General features: G+C 43.0%; 1 protein-coding gene across 1 annotated transcript in view; it reads left to right on the forward strand.

Moving 5' to 3' along the window:
- Positions 1 to 21,939, forward strand: part of xpr1a (xenotropic and polytropic retrovirus receptor 1a) — a 72,734-nt gene that overhangs the window by 32,562 nt on the left and 18,233 nt on the right. Inside the window, exons 3-9 of the mRNA XM_023954612.2 lie at positions 11,630 to 11,731; positions 17,681 to 17,901; positions 17,988 to 18,137; positions 18,219 to 18,302; positions 19,694 to 19,775; positions 19,914 to 20,101; positions 20,198 to 20,377. Of these exons, the coding sequence (XP_023810380.1) occupies positions 11,630 to 11,731; positions 17,681 to 17,901; positions 17,988 to 18,137; positions 18,219 to 18,302; positions 19,694 to 19,775; positions 19,914 to 20,101; positions 20,198 to 20,377 (1,007 nt within the window). The remainder of the gene's footprint in view (positions 1 to 11,629; positions 11,732 to 17,680; positions 17,902 to 17,987; positions 18,138 to 18,218; positions 18,303 to 19,693; positions 19,776 to 19,913; positions 20,102 to 20,197; positions 20,378 to 21,939) is intronic.

The raw sequence follows: 21,939 nt of genomic DNA on the forward strand, positions 1-21,939 counted from the left end.
AGATTTATGCACATGCATGTATAGGATAAAATTTTATGTCAATAATATAAAATACAGAGATGAATGGAATCTATTAATATCTGCTACACATTTAAAATAATTCCTTGTTTTACTACATCTTCCTCACAACTGTTGTGTTAGAAGTACAAATATGTAGTTGACAAAAATAAGATTATGTTAAACAAACGAATGATTTACTATTTAATAAAAATGTTTTTCTGTTGGTTTTTTAGACAGATTGTGTGAAAAAAGCGAGTCCTTGTGAGCTGCAGCGCTGCTAAAACGTGTTTTCTTTCCGTTCTTTGAATGCTCAAACGCATAGCTTGGCGTTCTGATCCTCGGCGGCTGCAGACGGTGAGGCATCCTGTTTGTTTCTGAAGCCTACAGGTGTGTTTCTGCGCCGGTTGATGCCGTCTATAAAGGGGCCCTTTTTGAACTCTGCAGCAGTGTTGGGCTTTTGTTGTCTCTCGCTGCACCCCCCCACACGCAGCATCCTCCCTTCATCTCCCCTCCTCCACCTCAGCCTGTAATGCAGGTGATGGAAAGACGCAGATACACATGAACAAACGCTCATGCAGCGCATGTGGTGTCAGGGGAAGGGTGAGATCAATTTTTCTGCCCATTTAAATATTTTCAGAGTGACATTAGAATGCTAATCTAATGAGTTTAATTCCCAGATGTTTCAGCTCTTAAAGGTCATTGCAGGAGCTGCAGATGTGGCTCACACAACAAATCGACCTCCAAACTGGAGCACTGCAGAATACGTGATGAGAGACGTTTCAGTCGGAGCCAGACTCCAAATGAGTCCAGAGACAACAGTTTTTTCCATTTGTGGTTATGGGGCTTTTAAAATGAAGTCGGCCTAAGGATTTTCTTGCTATGGACTCTCTGGGAGGATAAATTGGACCAAAAAGATTTTCTAAGATTGACGTGAGGCTGCATCTATGGTAATGCAATGAGAATGCAGTGGTATCGATGCGACGCACCTATTGTGCAAATACAGAAGGTAAAAGAAGACAAAAGCAGTGCGGCTTTGTCCCAAAACAACATGACACTCATGTGCTGAATCACATATAGAAAGCTGCATTTATGTATTTTACTCTTAAATTCAATAAAACATTTATTTAGGGCAGCAGTCTTTTCATCCTCTCTTTTTGCTGATGAATTTCCCATAATTCTTGTTCTATTGTCCGTCTCCCAGGAGATGCTTTGTCCGTCACTTGCTCTGCTTGCTGGCCTTTATCCGTCTGGTTCTGGCTCGGGGGCCAAACTCTGCACCGCTGCAATCGCTCCTCTTTAGCCGGCAGACGACCTTTGCACTTCTACTGCAGAGGAAGCAGCTCGTGCAGACTCACATGCAGCTCTGGGTTGTGTAGGAAGGAGTGAGGAGATAAGTCAGACCACTCTCAGATAGAGAGACACAGACATTTCGCCTAAAGTCTTTCTTGCCTGAAGCCAAACAGAGGCGTAGACGGCTCCCTGGCAGTACCAATGCAGCAGACTGTGTTTTCCTGAGTAATTATGGGAGATGTGTGAGTTTTGGCCCTTTTCCCCTGCAGTTTATCTTTACAAATGAGAACTTCCCCTTGAACACGGCGGTGCAGCGTTTGTGTTCCACAGCAGAGCTGCAGGCTTCAACACAGAGCAGGCTTGTTCAGAAATGAGAAGAATGTTTTATAGTTGCAAGGATGAGAGGCTGGAAGCAAATGGACCCCCTCTAAACAGCCTGTGAGGCACTCATTCATATTTTTAATTTGTTTTGTTGTATAAACAATTCAAATTTTGATAAAAAAAATGTTAAAATTCAACTATTGAAACTTTGCAATATTCTTTTTTTGTTTACTTGAGATTTTAAGTTGACTATTAAACTTTTAACAATGTTAACGCTCCTTTCTGATTGTAATTTTAGTAACTGAAACACAGTTTAATTTAAAATGACTGATCATTGTAAATAAATGACCCAATGGTGTAATTTTTATTTATTTGTCTTTTTTTTTCTTTCTTTTAATGAATGATGCACCTACTTTTCATTGTACAATGTAAAATAAAATATTCAATCCAAGTATTTGCTAAAGATTATATTAATAGTTTTTGGACATGAAATAGCAAAAGAAAAACGAAATTGTTTAGGTTATTTATTTTTTTACGTTTTTCAAATTAAACATAAAAAAAACTGTAAAATCACCAACTTGTAAATTAATTTCCTTGATAAGGACTTATTTTTTCTATCTTAAAATGAGTGAAGTGTGAATAATTATATGTGTTTAGCTACGTCACCTTAAACCCTGTTGCACAGACAGCAGCCAGCCTCACCTGTGGATCGGACGCATCCATCACAACAAAGGGTGGGTGTTGGGGGGGCGCTCCGGTCCGTGGCATTTAGGGTCCTGGAAGGACAGTTGTGATGAATAATCCAACAGCGGGTTTGGCGTTCCCAGCAGCCACTGGGGCGCGATCGGTCACATTCATCATGAAAGGAATTGACCCAACATGCAGCTCCACAAAGGAGCTTTGTGATGATGGAAAGAAAGGTTACCATAGGTTTATATATACGTTAGAGCATAGACGTGTAGCTTTTTCTCTTTCAGTTCTGCAGATATGCCAATAGAAGTGTTAATTAGGGAGGAAAGACAGGAATGAGAGGTTCAAGGCGGGGGCTGGAGGGGGACACTGAGAGCTACAGCTCCCAGAGGACCCCTTCCCATCAGCCCACTCTGCATACATTACAATTATTCACCAAGCAGTAATAAAGCTGTTTATCATGTCTCGTTCTGTGCAATAATATGGATACATAAAGGTTTGTGTTAATGCATAGCGTATTAATCCTAATTTGATATAATTAAATTATTTTAAAAAACACACAAAGTTACGGCAGAGACAGAAACCTTTGGACCTTCTCTGTTCAAATTGAAGAGGTTCAATTATTTCAAGGTTTAGTTGTGATAAACTAGGTCCACATATATATGATAGGATATTATCTTTGGCACATTTGTATTAAATATGAGTTATTTTCAGCCTATTTTCCTCTCCAGGAGTAAGACGACTCCATCTCTGAGGCTCCGCCTTTCTCTCTTTGTGGTTGCCGCCCATTTCATGAGGTCATCCTAGAGTCGGCCTCAGCAGCGTCTCTGCGTTTCTCCCACGAAAACAAACGAACATCCAAACTTTAACAAAGATGGACATTCACGTTGTTCAAACAAATGAAACTTTTAGCCGATCTCCACCAGCTCCATGGAGAAAGGGGGGGGGGGTTAGCCTGGAGGCGGGGCTGGCAGGGGGGCGGTTCCTCACTTTGTGACATCACAGTGTGAGAACCCACTTATCTTTGTGGATTTGGAGGGGCTAGTGCTCAGAGAGCAGGTTTACAGGAACAATTACAAATGAGTGAACGGACCAAAATTCCACTTTGGGGTTGTCTTTCAAGAGAAATTAATATTATAAATACATAAATAAAGCCCAAAAAGGTTCATTTTGCATGATGTGGGCCCTTAATAACTCTGTCACTTTCATCAAGTCCATCAGTTACATGATAAAAAATGTAATCAGCGGATTTCCTGCTTCTGAGTTGCATTTAGGGAAAACATGACAAGCTGCCAGAATCAAGAATGGATGAAAGTTTATTTAAAACACGCGTGTGGCGATGAAGGTCGGCCTATGTGCTCAAACTGCAAAATTGTATAAAAAACAGCTTTTCCAGCACTGTATTCATTTTGCCATCAGTCCTGATGCTCTTTCCTTCACGCTTCACATCCTGCAGGTTTGTTCTGCTCTTTTTTCTCTGCAATGTGGTGCGGGGGGGGGGGGGGGGGGGTCACATTATTGATCCCAGGCGCATTTAAAAAGGTCCGTAGCTCGCCATGCGATGCAAAGGCAATGAGTGAGCCTGATCAACACTTATTGATGGTTTTATGCTAACATCCAGGGTGTAGTTTTCCATCCAGCAGTCCCACTAAGAAATGAGTGCAGACTTTTTTTTCTCTGTTGTTTAGAACAAGTCGGGATACGAAACCGTCTAAAATGATTTGCTTGAACACATCAGGAATAAATCAGTGAACGCGAGACTGCATTTGATCAAACAATCAACGCAGACACATTCAATCCTGTCACTGTGTCACTGGGTCATGTCATGCACACACATGCATGAAACACACACCTGCTCATTCACATGCACGCTCACAGTCTCTGAGCGATGTGAGAGCAATTGGCGGAAATGGAGGAGAGGCCAGGTCCTGATGCTGGTTGCTAATGGCTACAGCATCCAGGGGAGCAGAGAAAGGCGTTTGTAATGACAATGTCCCTCCCAGCCGAGCAGCTCTAAAAAGCTCCTGCAGACCGTTATTTATGCTGAACGCCAGCAGACGCTGGAATGAAAGAGCGTTTCTCCTCCATCATGTGACTCTGTCTTATTACAGCAATCCAGTATTGAGCCTGCTGCAAGAAAGAGGCTCTTTTTTGCTTAAATTGCACTATTGACTTTCTTTATGACAGTAAAACAGCAACTAAAAACACATTTCTGATATGAAGTAATCAGGACTCACTATTCAGGTTGCTGTTTTAAAGACCAATGGCTGCCGTTTTTCTGCATGAATGCAGTGAGTTTTAGGTCCCGCCCTCATTTCTTCCACTTGGCTGCCTGCAGCGAAGCTGAACAAGCTCAGAAAAGAGAAAGTATGGAAAAAACGGTTTCTGGGGGAGGTGTGAGACAAAGTAGACTGGATATTTTGTCACAGAAAAAGGTGTGAAATACGTCCGGCTGAAGCTGCACGGATGGAGAATATGAAAAATGTGGCTAAATCAACAGATTGGAGGGTCCGACCTCCCCCCCCCTCCTTCTCCAGCAGAGCGTCACAGTGAGACCTGAATAACATTTCCCATGCTCTCCTTTCTCTACGGAGCGGATGATGATAAATATCAGTCATGTTTGCTAAGAGCACAGCATAAAACCCTTATTGTTACCTTAATGAGCCGTGACCGAACAGACCAGCCCTGACTAATGCGGTTTAGCCCACTGTCGGCTGTGCTTTAAGAGGGATTCAAAGTGATCTTGTCAGGGTTTCCTCTGACATTTATTTACATCTGCAGAGACAATGGAGCCACAGGGCAGGACATGGGGTATCCTGGGGTCATGAGGTCGACATTTCCAGGTACACAGTCTGGCTCCGTGAATTTTGGTCTATCCAGTGACCCGTACCAGAACCGTTTTAGGTTTTACGCGCTCCAATCATCAGCAGTTAACCTTTCCCCCACCTCAGTGAAACAGGAAGTCCGTCTTGAGGACAAAAGGCCTGCTTCTTGTCCCATAAAGGCTCAGCGGATTCACTGATCGGCCTTCCCTTCTAGTGTGAAGATGAAGCTCTTGCCTTCAAATCAGTTCAGTATTTTGTCATCAATATCCTAATTCAATTCATTTCAATTTTATTTATATATTTAAGCCTGTAAAAAAAGGATTTTAAAAGAAATGATAATTGAAATTCCTTGATAAAGAAAAAAAGGCCATCATTGTTGAAATTGCTGGGATGCATTTGGAGAATCCCTCACTAAGCATTTCTCTAAACCTGATTGAAATGATCCTAAGTTGCAGGCAGCAGATGATTCAGAGGAGATGGAGATCCCAGCAGCAGCATCCTGTCAATCCCAAACTGCTGGATGTGGACTGGAGCCAGTTAAATAGCAGCTCCCTAATGGCAGATAATGGTGGTAAATCCTACAAAACACACGGCTGCCACATGTATGATTAATGCTCCGGCTGTTTTTAAACACACTTGTGGCTGACATGTACACAGAAAACTGTTCTTTATTCTTTAGCATTTACTGATTTGTAACTAAAAACTGCAGTTCTTGTAATAAAACACTGCACAGGATTTTCATAGTGAGGAGTCCAAAGAATTAATTATCTTTTATCCCCTTCCAGTCTGACTCCGGCACGGCGCTCTCCTTTAAAGAGCTTTCATGAAATCAGACCCGATCTTTAGAGATTAGATTTTCCTCAGTTACTGCTATGGGGGACACTGCCGTGTTATTTATGGACGTGAGATTTTGATGGTGTCTAGCAGAAAAATAATAATGCTAATAATAACAGGGCTCAAAATACAACTGTTATTGTAAAAAGTATATTTTCCATCTAAAATGCTTCCTTTCTGTGAAATCTGCATAGATAATTTCTTATATTTTTACATTTCTGAGGCTTGAAATGTGCAGTAAAGTTTAGACGATTGCATCCAGACTAACATTAACCCAATAAAATGAAGGATTTTTTCCCTTCGCTCCCTTATCAGTTTGCCTTTCCATTCAGTCTATCTAGAGCTGGAAAAGTGCAGGACGTCTGAAAAAATGTTCTGATCTTCAAGGTCCAGTGAGGTGCAGGACGGCGAGAGAAAGGTCTGGGCCAAACTTGGGCTCGGTTCTGCCTGTGCAAGATAAGACTTCAAGGCAGCAGCTCAGGGAAAGAGGGAGGAAAAGAGGAGGAGAGTGGAGCAAAACCGAAGAAAAGAGGTGATGGCTTAGAAGACTGGGAGTTAGAAAACCTAATGGGATGAAAATGACCCCTCCAAACCTTTTCTTTCTTCATTGACCCTCATCTGTGCATTGGACCGTTTAGTCCCTGTCCCACATATCATGTTCCATCTGTTTGTCCTCCGTGGGCTCATTATGAACAGAGAAGGTCTTCAGACACAGATTAGTCAGAAACTTTACTTTGCTAACTTTGTCCTTGTCTCATAAATGCACCTGTGTGACCAAACATGACCCATTTGAGTTGACTTTCAGAAACTTTGCTCGTTAGTTCACTTCTGCTTGGCTGTGTTATCATGCTGAAGGGGCCTATTTAAATAAATGCCAGCAAAATTCTGCTTTTTTTGTGAATGCCTGTTTCCGTAAACAGAGCTAAAACGCTTCTTTGAAAATCGGAAGAATTACTTTTTTCCAGGAAGAAAGTTATTTCAAAATCTCCTGTTAATTTATGCAAATCTATGTCAGATTTTGACTGTTTGTTTCCGTATTTTACAGACTTTATCCGAGCTAACCCTTTTTAAATCATGTTTCAGATCTTTGAAGACCAATTAGATCATCTTTTGATCTGTTTTTAAACTTTTCCCAGAGGTCTTTTAATTATACTTGTGCCGTTTTTAGCCAAAATGTAAAATAAAATCAGTTTCTGCAGAGTGGCAGGAGTTTATTAGAAACTGCCTTTGATTTGAGGGTTGGACCGTTACGGAGCAGCCCCCCCCCCCCCCCTTCCCCTCCCACTTGTTGAGAGCTTTCTGTTTACAAACCCTTCCGCTAGCTTACAGCCCCAAACCAACATTAGCAGTGCATCAAAAATGGAGATCTATCCACCGTGGAGCTCTGATCCGGATTCCAGCTCAGAGCAGGAAACCAAAGACGTTCATGGATCTGTTGGTCTGACGGAGTATAAGTGTACAAACAAAAAACATTTGTTTCTCAATTATGACCGTAAACTCGTCAAATTTACAAGAAAAAGGTTAGTGTTGTTAAATTGTGTTACTAAGTTATTACATTTATGAATTTTTCTCATCCATTCTGAAGCTTTATTTTCTGATAGGTTCCGAACACAACAAATTTCTGAGCCTTTTGCCGACTCAAAGCCCAATTATTGTCTTATTATTGTCTTTCCGTTTTTAGTGTCGGTAAATCGGAGTTTCATTATAAAAATAAAACCAATACTTTGTTCTGCTCTTATCCCTCACATACCCTGCATCATGCAGCTGTTATGCCCACAACACCAAAGGGGAATGAAAACAGTGTTACCCCCCCCCCCCCCAAATGAAATGTCCCTTTTCAACCCAAAACAATGAAAACCGTCGGTTACATTAGCAGAAGAACGCTGGGCCTCTTCAGACGGAGGAAATCTGAAGTGGACATCTGCAGGGATACCGATGTCTTCATCAACGGGCTGCAGAGATCCAGCAAGCCCCCCATCACTGAATGAAAAGTTAATCAACGCAAATCAAACAAGCTTCCAAACATTTGTAATGTTATCAACAAACATTCAGCTCACCTGTTCAAATCCAAGAGAGTTTGATCAGATTAAGACGTACTAGACCTGCCGCTGCACATGCCGTTCACCTGCTGGACTGTGTGTAAACTTCAGCTTCAACCTCATAGTATTACTTTGTCTTTTGTGGCCCTAATACTCCGTCGTGTATTTGTCTGCTAGCATCAGGACAGAGTGGAGCATGTGGCCTGCCTATGTTGTCTACACCTCAAATACAATCTTTTTCAAGCAGCTTTTTTCGCCTGATTGACAACAATTTGAGAAAGAAATATTTAGAAATGCATTTTAAAGCTTCACTGCTCTCCTCCGTCATCAGAAAAACGCCACAAGAGCGTGTGAAAAACTCCAAAAGCACCTTTTTGAATCGGAGTGGATCTTTCCTTGTGATGACTTTTCTTCCTCATTTGTCACAGAAGTCATTCTTCTCAGTATGTGATAACGGATGAATCCATCATGGATGTGGTTTGCTTTCTGGAGCTGCTTAGCTTGCAGTGTATAAACACACACAATAGGCCGGCAGCTCCTCGCCGCGCCGCCGGCCCTCCCAGCCCGGTGAGTGTGCATTCTTAATGCTCCCTTGGCCTCGATGAGAGAGATGATTGGTAGAATTAATTGTGGCTGGAGGGCTGAATGGGAATAAGAAGGGAAAAAAAGGCGGGGTGGAGGGATGGGGTAGGGGTGGGGCATTTGTTTGGCTGGTTTTAGCGGTTTGCTTCCTTCCTTCCTTCACTCCTGGCAGTGGAGGAACCTGAATTTAGTTTCACTGCTGTGTCCCTTTGGGATAATATCATCAGAGTGAAGTCAATCCCATTCTCTTTTATGGCTAGCTGGCTGTTCGGTGTGATTTACACCTGTGCGCTTGCAGCGGGGAGATAGGAAAACCTACAACAATCACAATAACCGCCTCCATATCAACTGCGCCATCAGTGAGGGGTCATTAAATGGAACAAGTGGAGTTTGAAAATGCACACACAGTTTGTGAAAAGTGTGTGTTGGATGATTCAATGAGGAGAAATCCTGAAGTGTCCCTTTTTCTAACACCCCCATAAGTAACAGATCATGTAAGAACATAAAAAAAGTCCTATTTTGATCTTTTTTAGCTTACATTTATACGCTGGAAAGGAGACGATTTTCTAATGAAAATAAGTCTGTCCATGTGGGCTTTCTGTGCTGCTCTAATAGGGTCACGCCACGCTCCGTTTGTATGGGAAAACACGTAGCTGGGGGTGTGAGTGAACTGTTGGGGGGTGAGGGTGGTACACTTGTGGGGAAGCTGTCTCATCATTTATTTATACAATCTACAGAAGAAGGGGTTAGCAGCGAGAGGGGGCTGCCTTCCACGAGCCGCTCGGGGAATTCTGCAGGTCAAAAGTTGTTTTTCTAGCTACCAGCACATTTCTTTGTCTGGAAAAGTAAAGAATCAACACAACAAGCTGGACGCCAACTACCGTCTTTGTCTGCTGGCTTACTGCTATTTTTCAATGTCTTTTTACATGTTCGATGATCTAATCCAAATATGTTTTAATCATTGTGTAGATTGGCTTGGAAATGAATCAGTCTGTTAAATAATTGATCGATGTGCCTGGAGTAAGAAAATCATAGGCTTTTGACTGCATGACTATAATTTACAGCTGTTAAACACTGTTAAAGCTGATTAAAACATGCATTGATTTTTCTGTAGCATAGGATGAATTAGATCCTTGATAAATGGCAGTAAAATGTCTGGAGCAAAGCAAAAAGATCCCATAATCCTTTTTTCCTGGTTCTTGGATCTCACTGCACTGAAAGAATAAGCAGAGATTATTTTCATATTTTGTTCTTTTGATTTGACCTCAAAGTCTTCTTTCTGTAGAACTTGTGTTTGTTTTCCTCCATTTTCGTTCTGGAAATCCATGTTTGTTAAATTTTTACCTGTAAACTGAAAGGGACTTTGTCAGAGTGACGTAAATATATGAAACTCAAATTGGATAGATAATCTGTGAATAAACTGTTTTCTCCACCCACCTCAACATTGCCAAAAATGTCTGATTGTGAAGGAAAAAGAGAGTTTGATTCTGTCAAAATGAGTTTAAATCTCAGTTTGTAAACACATCAGTTTGATACTAAATCTGAATTAACATGGGTGTCAATGGGAAATGCTTCCTACTTGCACCAGCCTCTAGCGGTCATTAGAGGAACTGCAGCAGAAGGCAGCAGATGTTTGTTTTATGATGCGGAAATATACTTGTACTCTGTAAATGTGATGTTTAGATCCGCAAAATGACTGAATCGTTGGTGCAAAGTTTATTTTTGTAGTTTTTTGCTGAACTCAAAGGGGAAATCTTGTTTCATTTCTTCACAACACATATACTGTAGATTATTCCAACTAAAGAAATGTAAATGTGTTTTCAGGAGTGCAAATACACACGAATCATCAGACAGACGGGTGCAGAAATGTCTTAATGCCTTCTGTGCCAAGGTGGGCGGAGTCAGTCAATCAGCGAGGATGATGTTCTCAGTCAGTCAGGCAGTCAGTCAGTCAGTCAGTCAGTCAGTCAGTCAGTCAGTCAGTCAGTCAGTCAGTCAGGCAGGCAGTCAGGCAGACAGTCAGTCAGTCAGGCAGGCAGGCAGGCAGTCAGTCAGTCAGTCAGTCAGGCAGGCAGTCAGTCAGTCAGTCAGGCAGGCAGTCAGGCAGACAGACAGGCAGGCAGGCAGACAGGCAGACAGTCAGCAGTTCAAACAGGCTCTGCTTATCTCCCTTCTTCATGTTTTTGTCCTACCATGATGAAGACCTTCATGCCTGCTGTGCTTTTATGTTTTTTTTTATAATTCCTATAATTAGTTTTACTGTCAGTTTTACTTTATTTCATTTTTTAATGGTTACTATCCTCTCTGATTCCATATGAGAGGCTTCTATGTTTTAAGTGACAGCATGTACTTCAGTGTAACTGTGCTTTGTGGGTCTTACAAAGTCTCTCCACTTTGAGTGTGTGTGTGCATGTTAACGTGTGTGTTTGTGTGTGAATTGCTAATTCTGATGCATTTTTCACATCTAGACCTTTGCGGGTCTAGGACTGATACATCTACATAGCAGACGGAGGTTTGTCATCAAGAACTCAGTGGCTTTTGTGGTAAAAGCGGCTGAAATGTTCAGTTCCAGACTGAAGAAGTGTTTCTCTGCCGCTGACCCTCAGCTCTGTCAGGTGTTGGGCAGCCGGCTGTGAATGAGGCAGAGGATTGTTTCAGACAGAGCATCAATACTGATTGAATTGGCTGCTCCTGAAAAAGACATGCTGGGTTTTGTCAGATGGAGGAGATGCAGGAAGAAGCTGTTGATCTAATTCTTACACTGAACGGACGTCTGTTTGCCCGAGAAGCAACAAACCGTAAAGGAGCTGCAGATTCTGGAAGGTCTGCCAGGAAAGTCACTCTGGAGGACTTCAAGAAAACAACACCTGAAGAATGACTGAGGTGGATCTCTGCAGTTATTCACACCATGATGGGAGCATTTTCTGCTGAACTCCTGTTCTCATTCTTTTCAGGAAGCTCCTAATGTGTCTTTATGGTTTTACAAATATGTTCTTGTGCAAAAACCAACCATTCTTTCCGTCTCTGTGTTTTTTATCTGTATTTCAGTCACAGATGAAGATACGGTGAAACGATACTACGCTAAGTTTGAGGAGCAGTTTTTCCAGACCTGTGAGAAGGAGCTTCTGAAGATCAACACTTTCTATTCAGGTAACGGCGTTCACCGTTGGGGGGGCAGTCATCCAGTTCTAGACGTTACAAAGACCTCACACATCAATCTGGATGGAACTGCTTAACCCTGGTGCTATCTTAGATGACCCCCCCCCCCCCCCTTCCATTGACGTGTTCTTCCTACCATGACAAAGGTGGATAAAGGTGGAAAGATTTCATGTAATCCATGGACACCAGTGAAGATCACAAATCATTGAAGAAAAAAGGTTCAGAGCACTGTCTAGTGGGTCTAGATGACCCACCTCCCAACGTTACAGTGCCTAGGATAGAACAAGGGTTACTCTGCATACTTTCTCCTGATGTTTTATTTTGATTTTACTAAAGTTTTTCATTATACTTATGAATTAGATGAATTATATCATATTTATGTCAAAGCAGCAGCTGAGACATTATTTATTATGCACTGTCCTAATTCAAATAAATAAATAAATTAAATAAAAAATAAACATTCGATATATAAAGAAACTTAGACACTAATTATTTTATTATCTAATAAGAATTGTTCATATTTGTGGTGTAACACAAATGGAAGTTGACATGATCATCGTGAAGATTGAAAACTACATTTTTTTGTTGTAAACTTGCCTTTTTAGACAAAATTCAGAAACTTTTTGAAGTGCTTATAACTTTTCTTCTTTTTAGTTTTTGTATTTTTCTTTTATTTTTGTATGATTTCAAATGTAATTTCCTTTTCTAACTTGTGCGTTTACTATTTTTGAGCACACTTTTTAGTTCTCGCTGTTTTTGCATGTGATTGTTAGAAGTGGCTTTAAAGGAAACACGATAAGAAGCTGAAAAGGATGAGTCACTGCTGATTGGATGATGACATTTGAGTTTTGACGTTTGAGTTTGTTCAAATGCGTCTTTAATGTCTGCATACTAATAAAAGTTTGATTTACTCAGCATCACTTCATGCTGAGTAACTTTTGGTGAATGAAGGACAAACATCAGGGATGTCCCATAGTACCTGTCTTTTCCGTTTTTTTTTCTTGTGTTTCATGTTTAAATGTCCTGTATTCTGCTTTACTTCAGGAAAAACTATATCCATATATATTATTTTTATGTTACCTTTGGCACACTAAAGAACACATTTATTTTATTGAATGTTAGTTATTTTCGCAGCTCATTTTCCTACCCAAAAGTAAGACGACTCCATCTCTGAGGCTCCGCCTTGCTCACCCTGTAGGTGGCGCCCATTTCATGACATCATCCTAGAGGCAGCCTCAGTAGCATGTCTGCGTTTCTACCGCAAAAACAAACATCTGAACTTTTGCAAAGATGGACGTGTGTATTGTGGATATGGAAGGAAAGTGATTAGCTGATCACCACAGAGAAAGTGGGCGTATGTGTTAGCCTGGGGGCGAGGCTGGCAGTGCAGACTCTTCCTGGAAGGGGCGGGTCCTCACTTTGTGACGTCACAAAGTGAGGACCCGCTTGTTTTCATGGATTGGGAGGGGCTGGTGCTCAGACAGCAGGTTTTTAGAGGAATACTCAGAAATGCGTGAACGGATCATTATAAAACACCTAAAAGCTCAAAAATGACTGAAACATTTCATTTTGATCGATGAAAAAAGACACTGTGAAAAGTTACTGTCCTCCCTGATTCCACATGAGAGGCTTCTAGACTGTTAATGTGCTATAAGTAACTGCATTTAACAGTGGACATATGATAGATGCAGCCGGTCACAGGCGTGTTCAGAGTGGCGTGTATTTCAGGCTGGAAGACAGAATCGCTGCAACATGAGACGCAGCCAGAATATATTCTGGTATGCTGGTCCCCGGGGGGGGCATTCTACACTTGAACTCCGCTGAAGATAGGCAGTGCTTCCTCCGGAGGCCATTTGTGAAAATGCAATCTCAGTGGGTCAGCGGGGGGGGGGGGGGTTCCTTTACTGGAAAGATTATTTGCAGCTTGTAATGATGGGACATTTACTGACTGATGACTGATTCATGAATAGAGCAGCAAACATGTACAAATGACCGTAGACGTTCAGTTCCCTAACTTACGCCGGACTTTTAGGATTCATTTTTGAACAGGGGGGCACGTCTGGAAAAAACAACTTATAATGAGCTGTTAGTGGTTATTGGAAATCCTTTGTTGTACTTCTTTATGGCATTTAAAACCTTCTTTTAGTAACAAGTAGAAAGAATAAACTTCTTTTAATGTATTGTTTTTTTTAATTTCCTCTTTGACCTATTTGGGTTGGAATGGAATGTTCACCTACCATCATACATGCACATTTGTAGAGTTTCTAAAGTGATGGGAACATCTGCAGAAGCGTGTCCTGATCCCACAGCCGCTCAGAAAGACAAAGTCAGAATAAAAAGATCCTCAAAGGTGTGTGAACGTCTGCTGAGACGGTCACATCCTCATGTCCGTCAGAGTCCCTCAGAGTCATCGGACCAGAGGTGTGAGGCTGGGTAACATCACGCTCTCTTTTTCGTCAGACGCTCACATCACAGTGAAGGACACTGATTAGAAAGCTTCCTCTCTCACTGGTTTGTGTTTGTGTGTCTGTTTGAGGCTAAAAGGGTTGGGGGGGGGGGGGACATGTGTCCTTCAGCATCTTCATCTGAAAGGGGTCTTTGACCTTCTTCACTCTGATGGACCAACATTCCCTCTTTCCAACTCCAAGAATTCTGTTTTGTCAGGACAGATTAAATTTTCAGTCTGGGTGTAAAACAAGGGCGATGGTTCACCTGTCTAAGGGGGATTCACCTGTCTAAGGGGGATTCACCTGTCTAAGGGGTGGTTCACCTGTCTAAGGGGTGGTTCACCTGTCTAAGGGGTGGTTCACCGGTCTAAGGGGTGGTTCACCTGTCTAAGGGGTGGTTCACCTGTCTAAGGGGGATTCACCTGTCTAAGGGGTGGTACACCTGTCTAAGGGGTGGTTCACCTGTCTAAGGGGTGGTTCACCGGTCTAAGGGGTGGTTCACCTGTCTAAGGGGTGGTTCACCGGTCTAAGGGGTGGTTCACCTGTCTAAGGGGTGGTTCACCTGTCTAAGGGGGATTCACCTGTCTAAGGGGGATTCACCTGTCTAAGGGGTGGTACACCTGTCTAAGGGGTGGTTCACCTGTCTAAGGGGTGGTTCACCGGTCTAAGGGGTGGTTCACCTGTCTAAGGGGTGGTTCACCGGTCTAAGGGGGATTCACCTGTCTAAGGGGTGGTACACCTGTCTAAGGGGTGGTTCACCTGTCTAAGGGGTGGTTCACCTGTCTAAGGGGTGGTTCACCTGTCTAAGGGGTGGTTCACCGGTCTAAGGGGTGGTACACCTGTCTAAGGGGTGGTTCACCTGTCTAAGGGGTGGTTCACCGGTCTAAGGGGTGGTTCACCTGTCTAAGGGGTGGTTCACCGGTCTAAGGGGTGGTTCACCTGTCTAAGGGGTGGTTCACCTGTCTAAGGGGTGGTTCACCTGTCTAAGGGGGATTCACCTGTCTAAGGGGTGGTACACCTGTCTAAGGGGTGGTTCACCTGTCTAAGGGGTGGTTCACCGGTCTAAGGGGTGGTTCACCTGTCTAAGGGGTGGTTCACCGGTCTAAGGGGGATTCACCTGTCTAAGGGGTGGTACACCTGTCTAAGGGGTGGTTCACCTGTCTAAGGGGTGGTTCACCTGTCTAAGGGGTGGTTCACCTGTCTAAGGGGTGGTTCACCGGTCTAAGGGGTGGTTCACCTGTCTAAGGGGTGGTTCACCTGTCTAAGGGGGATTCACCTGTCTAAGGGGTGGTTCACCTGTCTAAGGGGTGGTTCACCTGTCTAAGGGGTGGTTCACCGGTCTAAGGGGTGGTTCACCTGTCTAAGGGGTGGTTCACCTGTCTAAGGGGTGGTTCACCTGTCTAAGGGGTGGTTCACCTGTCTAAGGGGGATTCACCTGTCTAAGGGGTGGTACACCTGTCTAAGGGGTGGTTCACTTGTCTAAGGGGTGGTTCACCTGTCTAAGGGGGATTCACCTGTCTAAGGGGTGGTTCACCTGTCTAAGGGGTGGTTCACCTGTCTAAGGGGTGGTTCACCTGTCTAAGGGGGATTCACCTGTCTAAGGGGTGGTTCACCTGTCTAAGGGGTGGTTCACCTGTCTAAGGGGTGGTTCACCTGTCTAAGGGGGATTCACCTGTCTAAGGGGTGGTTCACCTGTCTAAGGGGTGGTTCACCTGTCTAAGGGGTGGTTCACCTGTCTAAGGGGGATTCACCTGTCTAAGGGGTGGTTCACCTGTCTAAGGGGTGGTTCACCTGTCTAAGGGGTGGTACACCTGTCTAAGGGGTGGTTCACCTGTCTAAGGGGTGATTCACCTGTCTAAGGGGTGGTTCACCTGTCTAAGGGGTGGTTCACCTGTCTAAGGGGTGGTTAACCTGTCTAAGGGGTGGTTCACCTGTCTAAGGGGTGGTTCACCTGTCTAAGGGGTGGTTCACCTGTCATAGGGGTGGTTCACCTGTCTAAGGGGTGGTTCACCTGTCTAAGGGGTGGTTAACCTGTCTAAGGGGTGGTTCACCGGTCTAAGGGGTGGTTCACCTGTCTAAGGGGTGATTCACCTGTCTAAGGGGTGGTTCACCTGTCTAAGGGGTGGTTCACCTGTCATAGGGGTGGTTCACCTGTCTAAGGGGTGGTTCACCTGTCTAAGGGGTGATTCACCTGTCTAAGGGGTGGTTCACCTGTCTAAGGGGTGGTTCACCTGTCATAGGGGTGGTTCACTTGTCTAAGGGGTGGTTCACCTGTCTAAGGGGTGGTTCACCTGTCTAAGGGGTGGTTCACCTGTCTAAGGGGGATTCACCTGTCTAAGGGGTGGTTCACCTGTCTAAGGGGTGGTTCACCTGTCTAAGGGGGATTCACCTGTCTAAGGGGTGATTCACCTGTCTAAGGGGTGGTTCACCTGTCTAAGGGGTGGTTCACCTGTCTAAGGGGTGGTTCACCTGTCTAAGGGGTGGTACACCTGTCTAAGGGGTGGTTCACCTGTCTAAGGGGTGGTTCACCGGTCTAAGGGGTGGTTCACCTGTCTAAGGGGTGGTTCACCTGTCTTATGGGTGGTACACCTGTCTAAGGGGTGGTTCACCTGTCTATTATGATTTTATCGTTTTCAAAAGACTTTCATTTTTTCAGGCAAAATATTGCCTGAAAAATATATATATATAATATATTTTTCTTAAATTTTTGCTTAAGATTTCACAATTTTAATTATTAAAATTTCAAATTTGTTCAATTTGCAATAAAGGTTTTTGCAACCAAATAAATTGATTTTTTTCCCTGTAAATGTTTAAAATATAATAATTATTAAATTGAATCCTAAAGCATATAATGAAATTGTGATTTAAAATGAAATCAGCGGTTATTGTCTGTCACTAATGTGCTTTTTCTTTGGGATTTGATGAGAAGCTTTACCAAAAAAATATTAATTTAAGAAGAAAGTCATCAAGAAGAGCATCAGCATTGAAACTGAGAGTAAAAATGTGAAGCCCAGCAGTTGCAGATCTCTCTGAAAGCTTGTAGAGGAGAAGTTAATGATGTGGATGGGATGGGAGGGGACCACACAGGGGCCCCTCCCATCCCATCAGGATGTATTAACCGACCTCTGACCCAGATAATGGTTTCTTCAGTCGGAGCATTTACTTGTCAGCTCGGTCCTCATTCATCTTCTCTCTGAAAGGAGCTGAGGAAGAATAGATGCAAATAATGAAGGTTATTTGTCCTTTTTCTTGTCATTGCATGTCTCTGTTTGGCCTCTTAGCATAAAAAAACCTCCAAGGCTTTTTTCCCTAAATAAATCAGACTGACTTTTGGTTTTAGAATGTCATTTTTTACACAATAAAAAACACAGAAAATAACTTTTTTATTAAAACACTTTCTTAGATACAGAAAGATTTAGAACAGAAATGCAGGTTAAATGGGACACATCCATTCTCAGTTTTGAAATATGATTTGTCATTTTTGTTTCTTCAGAAAAGTTAGCTGAAGCACAGAGGCGATTTGCAACTCTGCAGAATGAGCTGCAGTCGTCGCTGGACGCTCAGAGGGAGAGCAACGCTCCGCCCGGCCTGCGGAAGCGCAAGACCATGTTCCACCTCTCCCAGGAGGAGCGCTGCAAACACCACAACATCAAGGACCTGAAGCTCGCCTTCAGCGAGTTCTACCTCAGCATCATTCTGCTCCAAAACTACCAGGTTCTTTCTCCACACATCCTCAAAAAGGCTTCACATTTTTTCAAAACCTTGTGTCGGAACAGCCCGTTCTCTGCTCCCTTCCCCAGAACCTGAATTTCACTGGGTTCCGGAAGATCCTGAAGAAACATGACAAGATCCTGGACACCACGCGTGGGGCCGACTGGCGTGTGGCTCACGTGGAAGTGGCGCCTTTCTACACCTGCAAGAAGATCACGCAGCTGATCACTGAGACAGAGGTTCCTGCTGTGTTTGCACACAGAGCTGACGCTTTCCTCGGACTCACCTGGAATCGGATCAGACATCTGTTTTCTGTGCAGACTCTGGTGACCACCGAGCTGGAGGGAGGGGACCGTCAGAAGGCCATGAAGAGGTTAAGAGTTCCTCCACTGGGGGCCGCTCAGGTCAGCAGAAGATGACTTTTTCCTTTGTGTCACTTAAGGCCTCTGTCTTTTTAGCATTTTTTGTGGGTTCAGAAGTTGCAGAATGCTTGAGCAATTTATCCAGCCTTTCTGTCCCTCAGGTCTGCAGATCCCTGGACACGACGTTCAACCAAAAATACGTTGTTTTGTCCATCAAATTCATCATTTCTGGCCACAAATTAGCAGGAATGGAAGATACTGTGCAGACAAAATACTAATTTGTTTTCACAAAAAACATATAACTGCACACAAATATTTTTTTGTGTGCAGAAATAGTAATATGTGTCCACAAAGCAGTAAATTGTGCAAATAATATACCAATTTGTGTGCACAGAATACTGATAAAATGATTATTTTTGGCCATTAATTACTAATTTCTCCACACTGAATACTAAATTGTGGCCACAAAATACAAATCTGTGATTGTTAATTTTTGTGCAACAATTATTAACTTATGTGCACTAAAAAATAATTTGTTGGCACAAAATATTGATTTGTGTGCACAAAACACTAATTTGTGTGCACTAAATACGAAATTGTTACCCCAAAATACTAATTTGTGCCCACAACATACAGATTTGTATGCAAAAAATGTTAGATTGTGACAAATTAGACAAATTAGACAAATTAGTATTTTGTGTGCATTAACTAGTAATTTTTGCACACAAAATAATAATTTGTGAGCACAAAATACTAATAAAATGGTGATTTGTCCCCATAACATACTAATTTGTGTACACTAAATACTAATTCATGGCCAGAAATCCTTAATTTAAGGGAATAATTGATGATTATTGTTTGAACGTCATGTCCAGGGCTTGGTACAGGTCAGCGGATTAGACACTGTGGCAGAATAAAACAAAGAGGAGGCGGTGACTTTGCTCCCCCAGCTCCTCATGGTGGACAGGCTGCTTCTTTGTCTGTTTTAAATCCCTTAGAAAAACAGATTTTCTCTGTGGCTCTTAAATCCTTTGGACATGTGGATTTGATTGGATCCTTTCAGATTTACTTCTTCTTTTTTTGCCTTACTAGTGGTAGATTTGATTTATTTGAACAGATCTTAGAATATGTAAATATTGTTAAGGAGGGTCTAAAGGCAGGAATTCCCAGTTATTTTAGTCTGTTTAGGTCAGTTTAGCCATTATCTTCTGAATTCTAGGACTTTATGTTCAAACGTGATTATATAACAGTAGAAAAACTAGATTTCTGTTCAGAAGTCAATATTTTTACTTTAGTTAATTGTTGTCATGTAAACTTAAACTTTTGTTTTTAGTTCTTTTCCTCTCAATCCACATACAGATTAGTTTCTAGTGTGGAGGTTGAAGCTTTTGGTTTCTTTAACCTGGTTTCTGTGCCGTTCCCGCCCTGCTTAGCCTGCTTTGGCCTGGACCACGTTCCGCGTGGGTCTCTTCTGCGGCTTCTTCATCATTCTTGCCGTCACTTTTGTCATCAGTGGTAAGTTTCTTTCAAATAAACATGTTTTCTGTGTATTTAAAGTCTTTCTTTGTCTGAGGTAAATTCCTCACAAGCAGGTTTCCGTAAAAGAAAAGGTCTTCCCCGTTTTACTGAAACCACTGCTGCTGTTTATTGCAGGTGTTGCATTCTTCCGCTATGACAGAGTGTGGCCTCTGGTGCGGATCTACCGTGGCGGTTTCCTCTTGATCCAGTTCCTCTTCCTGTTGGGCATCAACACTTATGGATGGAGACAAGCTGGAGTCAACCACGTTCTTATCTTTGAGATCAACCCCAGGGACAACCTGTCACACCAGCACCTGTTTGAGGTCAAACAGAAACACATCCAGCTGTTTGTTTACCAAGGCAAAAAAGACAGATTATATTTCATTAATGCCAGCCGTTTCTCGCTCTCCGTCCTGCAGATCGCGGGCTTTCTGGGAGTTCTGTGGTGCCTCAGCATCCTGTCCTGCCTGTACTCGCAGCAGACCTCCATCCCCATGCAGATCAACCCCCTGATTCTCTATGGCTTCATGGTGCTTTTCCTCATCAACCCCTTCAAGACCTGCTACTATAAATCGCGCTTCTGGCTCCTTAAACTGTTGGTTAGTCCACTTGGTCGTTCATTCATGTCTTGTACACATTTGAAAAAAGTTGATCATTTTAATGAAGACTGGGATTCAGGCTGGTTCAAAGATGCAGGGCAGAGAAACAGAGTTATTTAAGAAAAGAAGCTTCAAAAACAGTGAAATGAATTCAAGCTGCAGCTGAATGGTGCGGCCCCCCCTCGCCGGCCCCCTCTTCCTCAGGCAGAGACGAAACAAGAAACAAATTCTGTCTTCTGAAGATAAAAACGTTGATGGTTTAATGACAAAAAACATTTGAATACTATTTTTTGGCCAAAGTTGTTCAGATGCAATGCATTGTGGTCTATATTCACCGATCTAGAGAGCATTGATGCTCACTGGTTTTTCACAGAGACTTCTGGGAAATTTCTAGGCCTCTGGATTTTGGAATTGTAGATTCAGACAGAACTACAGAATGGCGAACGCCCTATATAGTGCACTAAGTAGGGAAGGAATTCAGACACAACCAACGTTTTCACAATATTCCAGTAAAAAATGTGCGAGCAACAGGGGAACGCCATTTTAGCAAGCTCGCAAAAGCAAACGCCGCTCAAAATCCAACATTTTTCCCCCAAGCATCCCAACGAGTTAGGAGGCGGCAGTTTGAAATCCCTTGGAGGAGTTTAGATTTGTAGAAGGAACTGAAGGTGAATTTTAATGTTTGAATTCAAGATAGCAGCCTCTTCCCAAGGTCAAAGGTCATTGAAACTCTGGTAGTTGGAGACTTAAGCTAATAATTTCAAACTTTCCGTGTGTTTTGGTTTGGATTAAGAAATATTAAGAACGAAGAACGAAGAACTTTGGTCCTTGTAGTCCATGACGGCTGCAGCCATGATCAAAAAGAAAAAGAGGGGATGGAGGGAGGGGGGTGCTGCTCTCTCTATTACATGAGGGTTGAACATGTATGTGTGTGAAAGCATGCATGTGCCCCCCCTCGACTGATTCAAACATGTATGTGTGTGAAAGCATGCATGTGCCCCCCCTCGACTGATTCAAACATGTATGTGCGTGAAAGCCTGCATGTGCCCCCCCTCGACTGATTCATGTACAATTCAGATATCCATCTGAAGCTGCATGTTTGCTAAACCCTCCTGTTACTCTGTCCTTTGTCTAATACCAGCTACAAGGTATGGGGGGTGCAGAAATATATATGTGTGTGTTGGGGGGGTGGGGGGCAGGAATCTGGGAGATAATAGAAAGCAGCGACTCTCAGGGGAGGTGGCGGCTGTGACTATGCAATCATTACAGGCGTAGATCTATCAGCTCCTCGGTCCCTCCTCCTCCTCCTCCCCCGCTTATCCTTCACCCCTTCCCCTCCCTGCAGACCCCCCCTCCTCCCCCAGCACGTTCTCAGCCCCTTCCACTAATTATGAGACTACACACCCCCATCCTGGTGGATTATTGCAACTGTTCCCTGAAAACATTGCCTGAAATATGAATGTGGAGCCTCTGATGGCCCCACGAGTGGATTGAGCTGTGAGGGATGTTTGGTTTTAGAAACGCTGGTTTTATCGGAGCGCCCACTCATAGGATGTTTCTGG

Source organism: Oryzias latipes, chromosome 4, assembly GCF_053564925.1.
Source record: "Oryzias latipes strain Hd-rR chromosome 4, Olatipes_Hd-rR_3.1".
In the NCBI taxonomy this organism is placed as follows: domain Eukaryota; kingdom Metazoa; phylum Chordata; class Actinopteri; order Beloniformes; family Adrianichthyidae; genus Oryzias; species Oryzias latipes.